General features: G+C 40.5%; 1 protein-coding gene across 1 annotated transcript in view; it reads left to right on the forward strand.

Moving 5' to 3' along the window:
• ephb6 (eph receptor B6) overlaps positions 1–17,568 on the forward strand; it is a 36,235-nt gene that overhangs the window by 10,701 nt on the left and 7,966 nt on the right. The window contains 4 exon segments of the mRNA XM_054621587.1: positions 4,189–4,461; positions 6,277–6,446; positions 6,545–6,840; positions 17,147–17,302. Coding sequence (XP_054477562.1) covers positions 4,189–4,461; positions 6,277–6,446; positions 6,545–6,840; positions 17,147–17,302 — 895 coding nt within the window.

Genomic DNA, 17,568 nt, shown 5'->3' on the forward strand with positions numbered 1-17,568 from the left:
ATCCAAGTTCTTAAAAGTCTGTTTCAGATAGAGACAGACATTCACACATCAAAATCAAACATGACTACTGTCGTACCCGTACCTGCTATCTGGGTAGTTTTGCTACATTGATTGCAATGATTCAAATACACAGCAGGAACAAACAGCAGGCCTCCACTAAACAGACTCTGCTATTTTTGTTGTGGACATGTCATTGCTGCAGACAATTACAGATCTCCGCTTGAAGATTAGGACTAAGGATAAATGCTTCGTTATGAGTTAAGGCCAGGGTTATTATCTTGCAGGATGTCTGGCATCTGACATTGATTGGTGGAGCTTTTGGCACACGCAGCCTGAGAATGAGCAAGGTCTCACCTTGCCTTCAAGATATCCTTGAGGGATAAAATGCTTTTTTTTCTTTTTCTCTCTCCTGTGTGTTTTCATCTGTGATGGGATTGCAATGATTGAACCATAGATCTCCCAGTCTTGAGCTGCTTTTTTATTTAAGGTTGTCTCATCGCCTTGAGCTGTGTAAATATGTGTGTGTGTGTGTGTGTGTGTGGGGTTATATGTGTGAGAGTGTGTGTGTGAGAGTGCTTGCGTGACTGTTTAAGGGTCAGCTCCAGGGTCAGTTAAATCCGTTCATCTGTGAGTGATTGTGGCTCAGTTCTAATATGGCTCATAATTACACACACACACACACACACACACACACACACACACACACACACACACACACACACACACACACACACACACACACACACACACACACACACACCGTCTTCATTGTCATCATCTTTGAGATTATCATTCAAACTGCATGTGAGAAACTGGAGGAGAACACTTGTACTTGGTACTGTGGAGGAAATTCCTATCCCAATTACTCTAGCAGTACAAAACAATATTATTCTTATCCTTAGTCCATTTATGGACGATATCTGAAAATATCTGATGTATAAATTTAGAGTACCATACAGTGCATGAAATAACTCTTAACACTATTTAAACGTACTAGTTTTGGCATACAAGTGAGCCGACAATTACGACCATCCACCACAAGAATTTTACATGTTGCCAGCTCAAAAAGTACCAGATGAAAATACAGTAGTTTCAAACCAACATCTGGCGAACATACACGTACATGGAGCCTTTTATCTCACCTTACACTGAAGTTTAACTGTACGCGCTGTCATTATCACACCAGTCTGGCCTCCATAATTGTACATGATGTCTGATTAATTAGGGCCCCATGTGTGTTAGGAATTTGTGAACCATGATGGCAGCTGCTAATAGGAGGCCATCCGTTTGTGTGTGTGTGTGTGTGTGTGTGTGTGTGTGTGTGTGTGTGTGTGTGTGTGTGTGTGTGTGTGTGTGTGTGTGTGTGTGTGTGTGTGTGTGTGTGTGTGTGTGTGTGTGTGTGTGTGTGTGTGTGTGGGGGGGAGGAAGGGGGAGTAGTGTGTGCGTGTGCACGAGCAAGTCAAGCATTTGCATGAGTTTTTTTTATGGTCCCTGGATGAGAAGTGGTTCTGAGATGGAGATATGGTTATTTGACCTGGGGCATCAAGCTGAGAGAAGTAGAAAGACAGACCAAAAGAGGGGGAGAGAGAGAGGGAGAGGGAGGGAGTGTATGTGTGTGTGCGAGTGTGAGTGTGTGTGTGTGTGTGTGTGTGTGTGTTCTTTTTTTAACCCTTTCCTCACTTTTCTTTTCACATCCCATCTTCTTTTGCTTGAGGCTCTGTGGATATCCTTTTCTGCGCTCTCCTCCCGCTTCTTCTTGCCGTCTTTCCATTCTTTTAATGTTCCGACAGGCAGCCCCTCTGCTTCTTTGTCTCTGCCTCTCTCTCCCTCTTTTAATCTTTCCTCCATTTGCCCTTCACAGTCCCAGAGCCACTGGGTCTCTGCTTCATATTCTTCCTTTTATCCCCCCAACTCAATCTCCACTCTTCCGCTTATTTCCCCTCAGTGTCAAACCAGCAGACTCTCGACTTCTTACTATAGTCTTTTTGCCCTCCTAGTGTTCCACACATTATTCCTCCATTGTGTGTTTGCTTATTGTGTGTGTGTGTGTGTGTGTGTGTGTGTGTGTGTGTGTGTGTGTGTGTGTGTGTGTGTGTGTGTGTGTGTGTGTGTGTGTGTGTGTGTGTGTGTGTGTGTGTACGTGCATATGTCTTTGGGTATCTGTGCGTGCCTTTCTCTCTCTTCTACGTGGTTGTGTGCGTCCAAGGCCTTGCCTCTCCCAGTGCTCTGTCACTGGAGAGATTGCGTGGCTCTCTGGCATTTCGGTTCAAATTAAATCACAAAGATGAGTCGTCCCTATTTTTTTTTTTCTTCTTGCCAACGCTTCATCCACCCCCTCCTCCCCAATCTGCCCCGTTTTTTTTTTCTTTCTTTCTTTCTTTCTTTCTTTCTTCATAAGGGAGGGAGAAAATGAGACAGTGAGAAGTAGGGGAGGGAGGGAGGAGGGGGGGGGGGGGGCTTTGGGGGTCAGAAAACAAATGAAAGCAGTGGTTTTTTTTCACCAAGGTACAGCAGCAAACTGCACGCAATGCCACACACAGATACCAGCGGCTGCTCTTTCTACCTGAAAGTCTAAGCCTTTTGCCACATGGTCAGGCTTTTGCTGCAGCTGCCTCACACACATACACTCTCTGTTTACTACTCACCCACTTTTCTCTTCCCTCTGCTCCCCATCTGCATCCCTTCATCCCACCATGTGCTCTATGTTTCCCCCACATCCCCATGTCTGACAGAGAGTGAATCACGGCCCGGGAGAGAGAAAACTGTCCTTTCACTCCATTAGACTGACAGTGCCTCAGACTCTTTCTGTCTGCTCACTGATCTTATCATTATTCCAATTGGACCAAATATCAATGCACTCTCTCATGTGTGATGCTACAAAGCTTTCTGTTCATACCGGCTGTCAGAACCACACAGAGAAAGAGAAATGAGCATGTAGAGATACACTGACACGCATAAACACAGAAACACACACACACACCAAATGCACCGTGATAGGGTGTCAGGACCTTTTGTCCATTGCTATTGTTGCATGGAGAATACTGATGATGAGGCCTAATGCATAATTCCTCTGTGTTACAACAGAAAAGGCCCTGCTTGTCACTTAGGGCTACACAGGCTTTAAGCAGAGCCTTTTCATCCTTGGAGGCACCGTACTGTATAATTGGTGAAACTAAACCCCTCGCCTACATTTACATTTTGACTCAGCTGACAGTCTCATTCAGAGCCGTGTCTCTGCGCTGCTCGTTTTTTTTCTCCGTGAAGCTACAAAACTCATGTCCCAATCCATTTGTGCATCTACAAGTATTCAGAATCCCTAAAATATGACTAAATCTGCTCGTTTTATTACACAACAGCTGCCACAAGTCAGACACACAAGTGTGTCCGCCACCTGTCACATGTGAACAGTGATACACATGCAAATGCCAAACCAGTGCAGGAGAAAAAACTAACCACCTGTCACGTTATGAAACTGGATTATTGTTATTATAATACATTATTATACTTCCGTATCACATTAAATTAGGGAAATATCAACATCATCTATTTAGTTAAAAGCAAAGCGGCACAGATGTCGCCTCTCGAACCATAAACAATAGACACATAAAAAAAAAGTCCAGTATAATATATATTTTTTCCTTTAATAATAATTAATTGTCTCTTGATTATTACAGTTTTGAAAAACAATTGAGAAGTGTTATGCTCTAAGTGAATGGCTCAAGTGATTTAATTAACTACTGGTTTTATAATCATTGATTACCTAATTAGACATAGGAAAGTCTATAGTGGAGAACTAGGACATAGAGATGACCTACTTCTTTTGGGTACATTAAAAGAACAGCTTATTCCTTACAGATTCAATAGTAGTGTGTGTGTTATATCAGAACAAATCAAGTACTCTATTATACTTATCTCACTAAGGATAGAGATGTCAAACAACAGTGTGTGATGTTAGTAAAGGACAGGACCAACATATCTGCAACACCGGCAATATGGTTAATATTTACTTTGTGAGATGTAAACCATCTTTAAAGATATAAGGACGATTCTTAACTGTGGACAAACCGTAAACACAGCAGGGTTTTTAGAGTTTACACAGGCTAATTCCAGAGCTCCATGCTTAAGATCGTGTTTCTCTTTTATAAAGTTGGGTTTACACAAGCTCATAATATTGTTTCTCTCTCTCAGTGGGATGAGGTCAGTGTGCTGGACGACCGGGGGAAGCTCATACGAACCTTTGAGGTCTGCAATGTCAACCAAAATCCCCGTGTGCAAGACAACTGGTTGGCTACGCCCTTCCTGTTCCGACACTCTGCTCCACGGGTGTTTGTCACGCTGCGTTTCTCGGTGCGTGACTGTGCCAGCCTTCGATCACCATCACCCACCTGCCGAGAGACGCTCACCCTGTACTACAAACAGGCCGACTCCCAGAGAGAGCTGGAGAGGACCTGGGCAGCTGAGGTGAGGCAAAATACCATATTAATGGATTTACATAGCATGTAAATCCATTAATACACTTTTACATTTTTGTAAGGAGCAACTGGCACTGACACACTAATCATTTTATTTATTTAAAAGATTCCCAGACAGAAATGTGGTCAAGACCATGTACAATTAAAGAAAAGTAGTGTACCAGCTGTTGTTAGCTTAACATGTCTATAGCTAATTTACAGCTTTTTTTTTCAAAAACAGTTTGAATCCAGATTATAACAGTTCAACATACTCTCTTTCCCAGCTATTTACTTTAACAGAAAGAATCAGAAAGCAAAGTCAAATGCAATTTCTATAGATGTCGTGCTCATGTTACTTCAAAAACTGCAAAACCTTCCATCATCTCATGACAAGGAGTAATTGTATAATCATCCTGATTATTGTTGGGCTTGTCAAGAAAAACAGTTTAGAGTGAAACACTGGTGTGAAGCACATACTTGTGGAGGACTGTGGTTTGCAAAATGCAATAATGTGCCAGTGCGGTCTCCGGAAATGTCACTTCAGTCCCACTAAGTACATCTTTAAGGCATAAAATGTACAACTGTGACCATTTTACACCCATTGCAGGAAGCTCTCTGAACCTCATGTGTTGTCAATGAAGCATGTTTTTAAGTGACTCACACTGACTGTCCAAAGATGTTTTATTTATTTATGCATTTAGTCGTTGTTTTTTCAGGGACATTTTGAGCTACCGAGTGAATCTGCCTGAGTTACATGTGCAGTCGCAGTCACAGTGGGAGGGATGCAGTATTTGTATGAATGCATTTCTCCTTAGGGAAGCGAGATGCTTTTTCAAAATGTAAATCAAAGCCTGATGAGGAATCAGATGAGAGTCACAGAAGAGTCAGGAAGCACTGCAGCGCTGAAAGTCATCACAGGGATTTGAGCACAAACCCCCTGCTGGGACCTGCTTACATCCAAGTCAACGTTTACTTTTCTCACTAAACCACCTCATATTATACATGTGCTCGGGAAAAATACAGCAAACTCCGAGCTTTTCTTTTATCTTGTCATCTTCCCTTTCATTCCTTTTTATTTTTCCTTCTTTTAATTTGACTAGTGCCAGTTCATAATGTGCCTGTTCGGAAACAGACAGTTGCTTGGCCTCTGGTATTGCTGCATGCCTTTCAGCAGAGTAACATTTAATAGGGGTCCACTCAATACACTACACAGCGTGCAGTTCATAACACGCTACTATTAAATATGTAACGTAGATCTCAAGAGCTCGCACTCAACACTGCACTTCCGATCTCTGGTCTCTCTTTCTTTAACTGTTCTTGAATGTACTGTAATGAGCTAAATGAACCCAGCATGCTGGTCAGCGGTGTAACAGTTAATATTTTAGTGAGCGACAGAGAGCGAGATTTACCCAGCATGCTGTTTGGTGGAGTGACGGTTAATAGGGGTCCCCTCTTAATACACTACACAGTGTGTACATAACGCACTACTAATAAATGTGTCCTGTGGATCTAAAGAGGTTCACTCGACACTGCACTTCCCTGAATCCTCAGCAATACACCTGTAAGTGTGCAGTCGATTGGGTAAAGAGCTGTTGAGTAAATCAAAGGACAGACATGCAGACAGACTCATTCCATTTTATTTAGATTCACTGTATATTTCCTCATCCTATCAACCGGCTCATTTTAGCGTCCATCATTTTCTTTTTGTTGACCTCTTTCCTTCCTGTCAACTACACTTCCTCTCCATGCTATTTTGTCTTCTCTTGACCACTAATTATCTTTCCCTCCACCGGCTGCTGTCCACACTGCTCTTTCCTCGCCACAGCCATCAAACGGAGAGAAGGAGACCAGGGAGGGTTGGGTGAAGGTCGACACCATTGCGGCGGATAAGAGTTTCTCCAAGGTGGAGCCCAGCTCACCTCACCAGTATCAACCCAACAGATACAGCCGAATCAACATCAAGACACGCAGCTTTGCCCCACTCACACGCAATGGGTAATCACCACTGTGCTACACTATGTTGCTCGTGTTCAACGAACATTATCACTCCCAAGGGACCAACTGTGACACTTAACATGTGAATCTTGTTTCAGATTCGTCCTGGCTATCGTCGACAGTGGAGCTTGTGTTTCCCTCATGGGTGTGTCAGTCTTCTACCGTCGCTGTCCAGCCACCAGCGTGTACTTGGCATCCTACCCTGCGACTCCCTCAGGGGCTGAGCCGACTGCCTTAGTTCCCCTGAGCGGGACGTGTGTCCCCAACAGTAAAGCCCAGGGAGGCACGCCCCCTCGAATGCACTGCAATGCTGAAGGGGAGTGGATGGTTCCTGTAGGGGGATGCGTCTGTGATGAAGGCTATGAGCAGAACCTCAATGGATCTGCCTGCTTGGGTAAGTCAAAGAACAATGATCAGCTTGATTCCTCTTCATGTTCATTTAACTTTCCATGTAAATTAACTGCAGTATATCAGCTTTCTATTTCACGGCTTTTGTCTCTAATATCGGTTACACTCTAAAAACATTGGCTACTACACTTCCCATCATGCAACTAGATTAACTCTTCAGTTTGTAATGCAGATTTTCTGTTAAAAGTTTGTAATGTCCAAGCTCAAATTGAGATTATTTTATGAGACTTAACAATATTTAAAGCTCAAAGTTACAAGACATCATACATTAGTTTTCACAGGTGGTGCAGAGCTGTCAAGTTTTATCAAAAACTTAAAGTATATCATTTGTCGAAATTATTTTGAGTTTTTCCATCTATGGCGTTGAATCCAAGAGAACAACAACAGCTAGTTAACTTAGGGGGCAACATGACATGCAGTGGATCAGATAGACAGTGTGCATTTTCCTGTTGCATGTATAGACTGTGAATTTTGAACAGGTCATTACAGATAAAACATTAGATGTTTTGCCCTTTTTCTAAATTAGTTTGACTTTCTAAAATGTGACAGCCCTAATTAACTGGTTCCTGTTTCCTGTTCCTTTAATCAGTGAATTTCCCCCTTTTAAATGCACAAAGTGGTGACTCTGTCCGTGCTCATTTGAACTAAAATGTCCGAAAACAAAAACTGGTAATGAACTTTTAGGGCCACTCTTGACTTCCTGTCAGTTTTCTTCTTGGTATTTGCTGAGATACGAAGCGTCTGGATCAATATTGAGAGCAGCTGCTGTCACTCTGATACACGACTGTGTTTGATGTGGAGACCAGAGAGAAAAGAGGGCAAGGTCGGGTTGAGATGAGAAGAGGAGAGACAGTATTGTATGTATGCAGTGCATTCGTAGTGATGTAACGTTTGCATATATTCTGTAATATATAGAAAATGGTAAGTAAAATAGATTTTTACAGGCATACCTTCAGGAATACAAAGATATTAAATTGGTAATTTACTGCTAACTTTACTGGAGAGTAGAAGAGAGGAAAGGCAATGGGCAGCAATTGCAAAAGTGGTCAAAAAAAAATTACACTTCTCAAAGTGAGTGTGAGTGGGAAAAAAAAGAAGTGGAAAAATATTTGAGAGATGTCCAGACGGACAGGAAGGGATATCAGGAGAGAGCAGGAGGAGGGAGAGAGGAAGAGAGGGAGAGAGCCACAGTGAGAGGGATGTGACACATTTAGGTCATGGCGATGTAAAGGCCACTCGTCTGTGAACAAGTGACAGAAACCGCAGGGGGAGAGAGGGGGAGTGGAGGGAAAAATAGGGAGAGGTGGAGGGAGAGTGAAAGATAGGAGGATGCAAGTTAATGACTTAAAGAACTGAGCAGGCAAAAAAAATTGAGGTTGTGAAGGCAAAAGAGTGGATGATTGTCTCTTTGTGTGAATACGTGATTATGCTCAAGTGTATCCTGCTGCAATGCTGATATGTGCTTTTCACATTTGTCTGTAAATGCCGGGATTACAGTTAAAAATAAAACTGAAGCCCACCAGGAATTTCAATGGCCATAATTGCTCAGCTCCCTTGCACAGGGGCCCTCAAAGTCTAACTACCTCCAGCACAATTAATCCTCCAATCCTGCCAAGTCAGCTGTGAAATGTGTTCATGCTCTTTTGCCTTACATCTGCACTCGGCCCGCCACTTGTATTTGTCTGCATTTGATTGATATTTACTGACAAATCACCCCTCGAAACAGCTCGGCAGCTCGAGCAGAGGCTCCCAGTGACCGTCTACGAGTGATCTGACACACTGCTGCCCACGCTGCTCCGGCTTTTTGTTCCAACTCTGATTTGATTATGTTTTGTTGATCACTTCACTGACTAATGATGTGGATTGGCATCATTACATTGTTGTCCTCTCTGGCTCCCTGGGAATGTTGAGAAAAGAGGCAGATGGTTAACTGGCGATGCAGTCGTCAAGAATTATTAACAGTAGCCGATCCTTGTTCTCACCAGAAAGTGGAGCACCGAACTTTCTTAACTATTCAAACTTGTACATTTTGTTCTAATTTGAATAATGCACCAAGGACATTTAATAATAGCTCAAGGTGAGCAAAGGAAAGCGCTAAGATTATGTATTGGTTGGAAGCAGTAATTAAAGGCACTTAATTCTGCAAAATGGTCATTGTTTTTCTGGCGACAGCGCTATGAACACAGAAAAATAAAAGACTTTATCAAGAAGTAAATAGACATTTATTTCCACTTAAAAGTGTGTCAGCTTAACCTACATGCATTTTATGTAAGACATTATTTAGCACACTGACCGGTACCCTATGAGGATGAATTGTCTCCATTTTTCACTTGTTTCATTAGGTTGTATTGGGCTTTTTGCTATTTTTAAGTACTCATAACAGTGAGAATTAATATTTTATATCCATGGGAGAATACTACACACAGCACAGCTTTGCCCCCTCAAGCAAGACATAATTTGAAGGGACAAATAAGAGACTGTTGATCCCCCCCCTCTTGGTCTCCTGGGACAATGAATATCAGTGTTAAATGATTGCTTTTAACTACACAGACGGCTCTAATAGCTTTCTATTTAAAGTGTCAAGGGGTCCATATATCTTTATTTGTCAAAAGTGGATTATTGTAGCAAAGACTTTAGACTCTAAAACTGAAAACATAAGAAAAACCCTAGTGCAGAAGTGAACTATCATGTTTTTGTCTCAGCAAAACGTTTTACATCATATTCGTTCAGCATTAACTTTTGACGTTTTTGTCCAAGCAGTGCTAGTGGCTTTATGGATGGCTGTGCCGGCTTTTCAGGTGCTTGGTTGGCTCACCACTTTGGTCCAAACAGAAATGTCTTGCGGACTATCAGATGGATTGCCATCAAATCCTGTACAGACATTCATTGTCCCAGGAGGAAGAACCCTAAGGAGGTGGTTGATTCTCTGACTTTTCCTCTAGCGCCCCCAGCAGGTCCAAGTTTTTCACTTGAGCTGTTAAATATCTCAAATCCTACTGGATGTATTTGCCCGAAAAATTATATTATTTTTTAAATGATACGTCTCAACAAGTAATGGATAGATTGGCATGAAATTTGGTCCAGACATCCAAGTCTTTGTCAGGATGAATAGTAATAACTACCACCATTATTATCATTTTTGAATATAATGGTTCTGTGTCTTGCTCTAGGCCTTTTTGACATGTACTGTCGACAGGAGTCAGGGATTGAACCTGACTTTATTATTGATGGGTTATGCTAAACTGACTCCGTACATGGGGGATATAATCCTTAGTTATTATTTATTTAGAAGAACACTCAAAATCTTAACTTAAATCTGCTTCATTAGGACTGTGAGGTTGTGGTTTGAACATATTTGATTGAAAGAATCATTAAGCAAACAACCCCATGACCTTCATTAGATATTGATTAAAATTTAACAGAATCCTGATTGGTATATGCAAATGATGACGTCATGTTTTTCCAATACAGCTCAACCCACTTAAACAACTGAAAAAAACACAGAAAATCCCCATCACTCTGAGTAAGAAGCTGATTGAGAATGTTTTCAGGAACTTAATAAGACGTAAAAACAACTTTGTTTAATGTTTTTGATTACACATTTTCATCCTATCGGTTTGAAATGAAAATGAATCATTAGAAATGACAAACGCTTGAGTGGAACTCAAGTGAAAACTTTACAGTCATCTTTTAATCAACTACATGTGTGATGCCTGATTATTCAGACTCACAAACACAACACTACCCCATTTGAACTAATGATGAATTAAATAACCAACTGAAACATCAAACACTCACGAAAACACAGCTGGCCTTTTGGCAGACAGACATTAAAAGATCATTCTTCAATTATTCAAAGAACATTTGGCTTCTATACAGTGGCTGTTGACATTCAAAGCTCAGTTTTGAATAAAAATTCATCTTCAGTCTTCTGAAAAATCATAAGGACAGAGGCAGACGACAAGCAGCAGCTGTCCGATGATTTCATTCTTTGACATTTGTATCCCACAAGGGAGACGGAGAGGCAGAGAAAACAAGCGGAAACACGACTGAGCATGAGACACAATTACACCTGTTCAGCCAAACATGAAACAGTCCTTTAGTTTTGGGTTTTGAGTTGGTCTGAGCTGGCGGTACATCGTTCTCAGACGAGCTCCTTCCGTCTGTTTGATTCCTCTCAAACATTAAGCCACTGTCGAGGATTTGGGACAAGGATTAGTGCTGAATGCTCAAATGGGCTCTGAGTTCATTTGGACCCATGTTGATATTTTCTTTGGCGTGCGACTCAAATATTCAACACGTCAGATTGTCCTGATTTGTCACCCAGAACGCTTGCTCTTAGCACAGACACATCCACTAACTATCCTGAGGCCTGTTGTGGTGGAAAACAAGAACATTTGGCCGAGGGAGGAAGTAAAAGTAAGATTTCAAGCGTGATATTATTTTAAGTGTGATGACTGACTCTTCTCTGGTCCCAAAAAGACACTTTTCACCAAACAGCATGTATATCTTCCTCAAAGCAGACAGTAGGCGAGACTTCATTTTCCTTTCAGATTAAAAACTGCCAGTGTTTCCTCATCATTGTTATCCACCATTATATGTCAAGTGGATACCTATTAGCAATGTTGACCTTCATTTGCTTTTCCAGCCTATCAATAAAGGTCAAGCGTTGAGCCAGACTTAGTAAAGTGAAACGATCAATACGATCAAAGTATTGGCTGTTGGCTTGACCTCACTGTGGGAGATGATACTGATCACGCAAACTTCATCACAACAGTAATTTATTTAGCATGTTGTATCATAAGAGCGAGTGGTGTAATGATAAGATTATTCTTTTTTTAAATCATCTTGTTTTAGCCAAAATGTCTTTGAATCCAGGGCGTCTGCAATGATTTAGAAATGCTGAGGTCATGAGTACGAATTCCCCAAATACTTTAGGCTAAACTAGAACAAACAAGTTGACACAAAATTTTCATCTATTCATTATATTTAACAGTTGCTGTCATTTTTATTTCTTATACAGAGTGCTGCAAGAATTACATATTGTTTGTAGGCTAACCCAGAAGTTAGCATTACACTGGTTCCCTCAACAAAAGCCAACTGGATTTTTCCAATCGATTTTGTAGTATTGCAGAAAATAAACTCTGTTGCAAAAAACCTTTTTGATATTTACACTTTTTGTTCAGCAAGAAAATCTTCACAAATTAACACCACTTTTATGATTTTATTGAGTGTAAATGTAATCGCTAGAAGTAAAAAAAAAAAAAAAAAAAAAAAAAAGCTAATTTTAGGCTATTTAAGAACTACAGCACAGTCGCATGACTTCCCGTCAGAACCACTAAGTTAAAGGTACTGTTCAACAGGATGATGTTAAGTATAGTCTCATTTAGCCACTTGTTAACAACCACCTTTTTTAAGAGACTTACAAGCTTCAAAATTCATATATATATTATATAAATTAATATTTTATTTTGTAGAATAAAATGTTAAAAACGCTTAAGCTTGTTTTCACGACAGACCTTATTTGGAGCAGCTAAATAGTCAAATATTTCCTTTAGCAGACCAAAAACAGAGCTAAAAGAGAGGGAATATTGGATTTACAGAACATGACTCCTAATGATTGAAAATGTTGCTCCCTGTAACAGCTAGACGTGAGAATAAACATTTTATTGTTAAAAAGGCGAATGATAGGCTCATCAAAAGGAGCAGGACGAAAGCAGCATTTAAAAGAAAAAGAGATTAAGTCTATACACTGAAAATAATCATCTCACAAAAGTTTAATGAGGTATACATATACACAAACAATTAAAGCTCCACTTACAATTAGTATAATTTGTGTTGTGTAATCTCATTAGTGTAATTGGGAATGTCATTTTTGTCCATGTAGTTTTTCTTTCACATGGATGATTGCCTTTCAAAGATTTGCTGCCCAACTTTTGAGAACTTGCAATATCCAGTGTGTGAAGATCAGTATGCCCCTTTTTACTTCAAATTTTTGGAAACATTTAGGATTGTCTAAAAACATTCGGTGGAATTTATTTTTGTGCAGAGATGGAATTGTTTTCTGTTTAAATAAAGCCCATGTTCTGTTTTTAGCTACAGTATAGTTCATGATCTGTGAAGAGCTGCTTGTATATGAGAAAATCAAAGCATTGCTTGCTTTTCCATATGCCTGTGTGCTGATGGAGCTTTTATGGAAATCAAATCAGATATTATTATGCACATATGATCCAGTGTGTGTGTGTATATTGTTTCTGTCTTCACTGAACAAAATAATGCAGAGAAAATAATGGATGGAAAGACGCAGAGGAGACATTTACGGTTGGAACCATGTGTGCTCATCTCTCCTGTTGTGTGGTCGCATCTGTGACCGAGCTTATGTGTGTTTGTGTGTCCGAGAGAGAGAGAGAGGGAGAGAGAGATTATGCTGCGAGTCAAAAGAGGGAATGAGTGCATGAAACAGGGAGAGAGGAAGAGAAAAACAGAAATTGGGTCAGCGATCTACAAACCAAAGTATTATGTTAAAGTCAAATTACTCACCCCATTGCTGTGTTTTTTCTATTTCTCTTTATCTCCTCAGAAATTACTTTCAGTGTTCAGTTTTTTCTCTTAACAGGATTTCATTTTATTTGCGTGTAGTCTTTTCTAAGATAAGCCTTTTCCACAATGTCATTCTCTATCCATTTCACTGTCTATCTTTTTTGTGTTCTTGTATTATTATTTTTTTTCTTATTTTGTTGTTCTTTAATTGCTGTGTCATCCCTGAAATATTTATTTGTTTTGCTGCTTAGAGTTTGCTGCATTGGCACCTGCAAGTAATTTGCTCATTGATATTTCTCAGAGCTCAGCATGGCATCCTCAAAGTGCTTGTTTTTCATCCAAAACCCAAAGATATTTAATTTAAGATGAAATAAAACATAAAAAGGGGCAAAACTTCACATTTAAAAAGCTGGAGCTAGCTAGTTTTTGACTGAAACAATTACTCAATTAAATGAATTGGCATGTTCATTTTCTGACGATGGCTTAATCCCTTAATCGAGTAATCAGTTCAGCTCTTGCTGTAACTCCTCTCTTCTTCACTTCTCTTCTTACTTTCCAGAGTGTACCGACGTATGATGTAAAGGCATCTGTGTCTCTGCCATTATGGCCATGAATTGTCTGCTTTATAGCTGGGAGATGGATGGATGTAGCCGGCAGTGGGGGGATGGGGGTTGCAGATCAGGCAAGAGGGCAGAGGACTTGCACTCTCATTGGCTGCTGTAATCAGGTGGATGAAGATGAGAGGATGAGGAGGGGAGAGGAGGGGTTGTTGAGCTGTTGCCGGAGCTCGTAATGCCGATGAGAGGCTTTGTAGCAAAGTCATGTTTCGTGTCAGAGCTGTAAGAGAACACATCTGGTAATGTGCAGCCGGTACATTAAAGATTGAGGAAGGAGGATGTTTCGCTCTCCTCTTTTCCTCTCTGTTTCCTCCTTTTTCACCCATCATCTGGCGCTCATATACATAATCCCACTGTTCATCCTACAACCATCTTGGGCCATCCATCTCCATGTGTACTTCTGTCCCTCCTCTAGTTTATTCTCCCTCTCTGATCTCTCAACATCCTTTTACTTCTCTCCATCTCCCGTTTTTTTCTCCTTTTCACACCTGTTTGAAAGCAAAGTCAGCTCTCCGAGACAAGTGAGAACACAGAAAGCCTTTTATCTGTTTATTCTTTACCCTCTTTCACTTCTAACCGTCTTATCTTCTTCTCCCAGACACCATCCACTATACACACACATGCATCCACACACACATACAGTGTGTCAAATTTGATAAATGTTCTTGACAAGGTTATGTAAACAAGGGGAGGGGTTCATTCCTGCTGACCATAAAGAGCACACACTCATCCTCTCTCACACATCCCTCGGTTTAAAAAAAATATGAGAGGATCTTTCTTTAAAGCTGTTGGTCAGGTGTTATCAGGTGTGCCATTTACACACTCAATGATACAAGAAGGCCTCACTGTCCGTGAACACAAACACACTCTACATTTAGCTCACAGACAAAGGGAGCTCCTTTTGAATGATGCAACCTTTAGCTGACGCTGCTTTAGGCGGAGTCAACTAACCCAGCGGCACAGCTCTCAATGTTCTCATAGTTCTGACCAACTCTCTGAGCTGCGGCAGACAGCAGAATGAAGTATATGTAACCTTGACCTCAGCGCTCAGCTGTCCTGCTGTTGACATTAACAACTGCAGCATTTACAGATTTTCCACTGTAAAACAAATCAATTCAGGATAATAGCCTCCAGGATGAAATGGTAGTTTCAATGTGTGTGTGTGTGTGTGTGTGTGTGTGTGTGTGTGTGTGTGTGTGTGTGTGTGTGTGTGTGTGTGTGTGTGTGTGTGTGTGTGTGTGTGTGTGTGTGTGTGTGTGTGTGTGTACGTGTGTGTGTTTGTGTGTGTGTGTGCGTGTGCGTGTGAGAGAGAGGAAGTGGGATAGAGTAATGCATGCTTTGAACTTAAATTTATTTTATATTTTCCTGGATTAAGTCACTTTATTCAAAGATAATCATACAATTCGTTATTACTGTATTAAGTTTCTACTCCATTTTCTTTTTTATTAGGGAATAACTACACATACTCTACAGTGACTATAATGGGATTTGGTGAAAATGTGTTTTTAATTTGATTACAATTTTCCTTTATGGGTTGAGAAAATCCACCCACATCTTACAAGAATAGTTTGACATTTTAGGAATAAATGCTCGTTGTGAAGATTTATTCCGCTCTCAAATCTGTCAATTAAATGGAAGGCTAAAGCCAGCAGCTGCTTAGCTTGGCTTAGCACAAAGTCTGGAAACAGGGGGAAAGCTAGCATCGCTCTGTCCAAATAAAAAAAAATCGACTTACTAGAACCTTTAAGCTCTTAAATTAATTAACACATTGTAACTCATTTGTTTAACCTGTACAGAAATGTAGTGTAAAAATGACACATAGTGGCTCGGCTAGCTGTTTCCAGTATTTACAGTACAAACACGAAAGTTACATTGATCCTTTCATCTCACTCTCTGTGAGAAAGTGAAGAAGTTTGTCTCTTAGAACTATGGTACAGGGTCAGTGTGGTTATTTTGAACTTGAGTGTGTCGACTGGTGGTTTTGCTGCTGTCTGCTAACACAAGCCACTTCCTCTGTAAATTACTGTGATAGACAAAACCAACAACAAACAACAGGCCGCTATGTTTTAGATGAACTTTTGACTCAAAGGGAACCACAAGCCAAGATGAAATTGATGTTTTACCCAAAAATAGTTTGTGGTATTTTAAGATTTGAAGGTTTCTTTGGTTCTTGTGAGGTCAAAATAGTTGTTTTATGTAAAGTGGAACTTTAAATCAAAGATGTGGAAAATATTTAGTTAATTTAACTAGTGTGCCTTTTGTTAATGTTAACCCTAAAGTATTTCCTCTTCATTAATACTGTATGTTAACTTATTTTACACCATTTATTTACACACCTAATCAATTGATCTAGGATCATTAACCAAGCTTAATACTTATAGTTGGCAAAACAATCTTGTCTCCAGGTCCACCTACTTGCTTGTTCTTGAGCTTTTGACCGGGATGTTGTGGAACTGTAGATCCTCAGACTTCAGTTTCACGACATTTTAGCAAAAGTTTATATTTTTGCTTCCAAGGTCAAAAATAACCTCTGATACTAACACTTTTAACGTGTTTCAGCTGCAAATATAAGTACTCAGTGAGGTAGTGTCAGTTTAATTTTGGTTTGAACTTTAAGAAACATTTCAATTAGTTTATTTATTTTCTGACTATAATGTTTCAAGGTTTAAAAAATATCATAGCTTTAGGTAAATGTGATACCACATCTTTATTTTCGTTTTTTCTCTGCCCCACTGGTTCCTTTGATCCGCAGGAAGATGTGTTGCAGTGATTAGTAAAATCAGTAGAGAGACAGTATTAAACAGCTTTGACACCCTGCTGACTCCTACTTGGCACAGTACTGGACATTATTGACTCAAGTGCCTCTCATATAGGACGCGGTTTGCGCTCGCCGCTAGGTTCAGCAAACATCTCGGCATGCCGCGCTACGTCGATGCTTTGCTTGATGCTACAAAAGGCCGTCTTGGTGCCCACAAGCCATTGAAAATGATAGGTTCCAGAGAACAGTGGTGCTGTTGTCACATTTTGTGTTTAGGGCTCTTTAAAGTAAACACTTTGAAGGGCCTTAAACTGTATTTGATTGAAAAATGAGAATGAAGCTAAACCCTCCTTGTGTCTCTTCTTGTCGCTCTGCAGCTTGTCCGGTGGGCTACTTCAAGTCCGTTGCGGGCTCCATTCCCTGCTCGGTGTGTCCCTCCAACAGCAGAACCAGCCAAGAGGGGTCGAGTATGTGTGAATGTCGCAGCGGATTTTACCGGTCGGCCAAAGATGCCAACTCTTCTGCCTGCACAAGTGAGCTTTGTTGGTTTGTTAGTTTTTGTTGAGCTCTCTGGGATGTGTTCAAGGGGCCTCATGGGTCATCGTCATCTACTCAGACTGTGAGAACTGAAATGCACAACATCTTTTTTTATCATAATATAATGGAAGTTTAAATACACCAGAAGAAAACTGTTAAGTATTTAGTTTCGCTGCTCACTTAAATTGTGTCACGGCCAAACTTTGTTTTATAATGTTCTTTCCGTTACTTAACTTTGTTAAATGTCTTTGCCAGCAAGCAG

Source organism: Anoplopoma fimbria, chromosome 20, assembly GCF_027596085.1.
Source record: "Anoplopoma fimbria isolate UVic2021 breed Golden Eagle Sablefish chromosome 20, Afim_UVic_2022, whole genome shotgun sequence".
NCBI lineage: Eukaryota > Metazoa > Chordata > Actinopteri > Perciformes > Anoplopomatidae > Anoplopoma > Anoplopoma fimbria.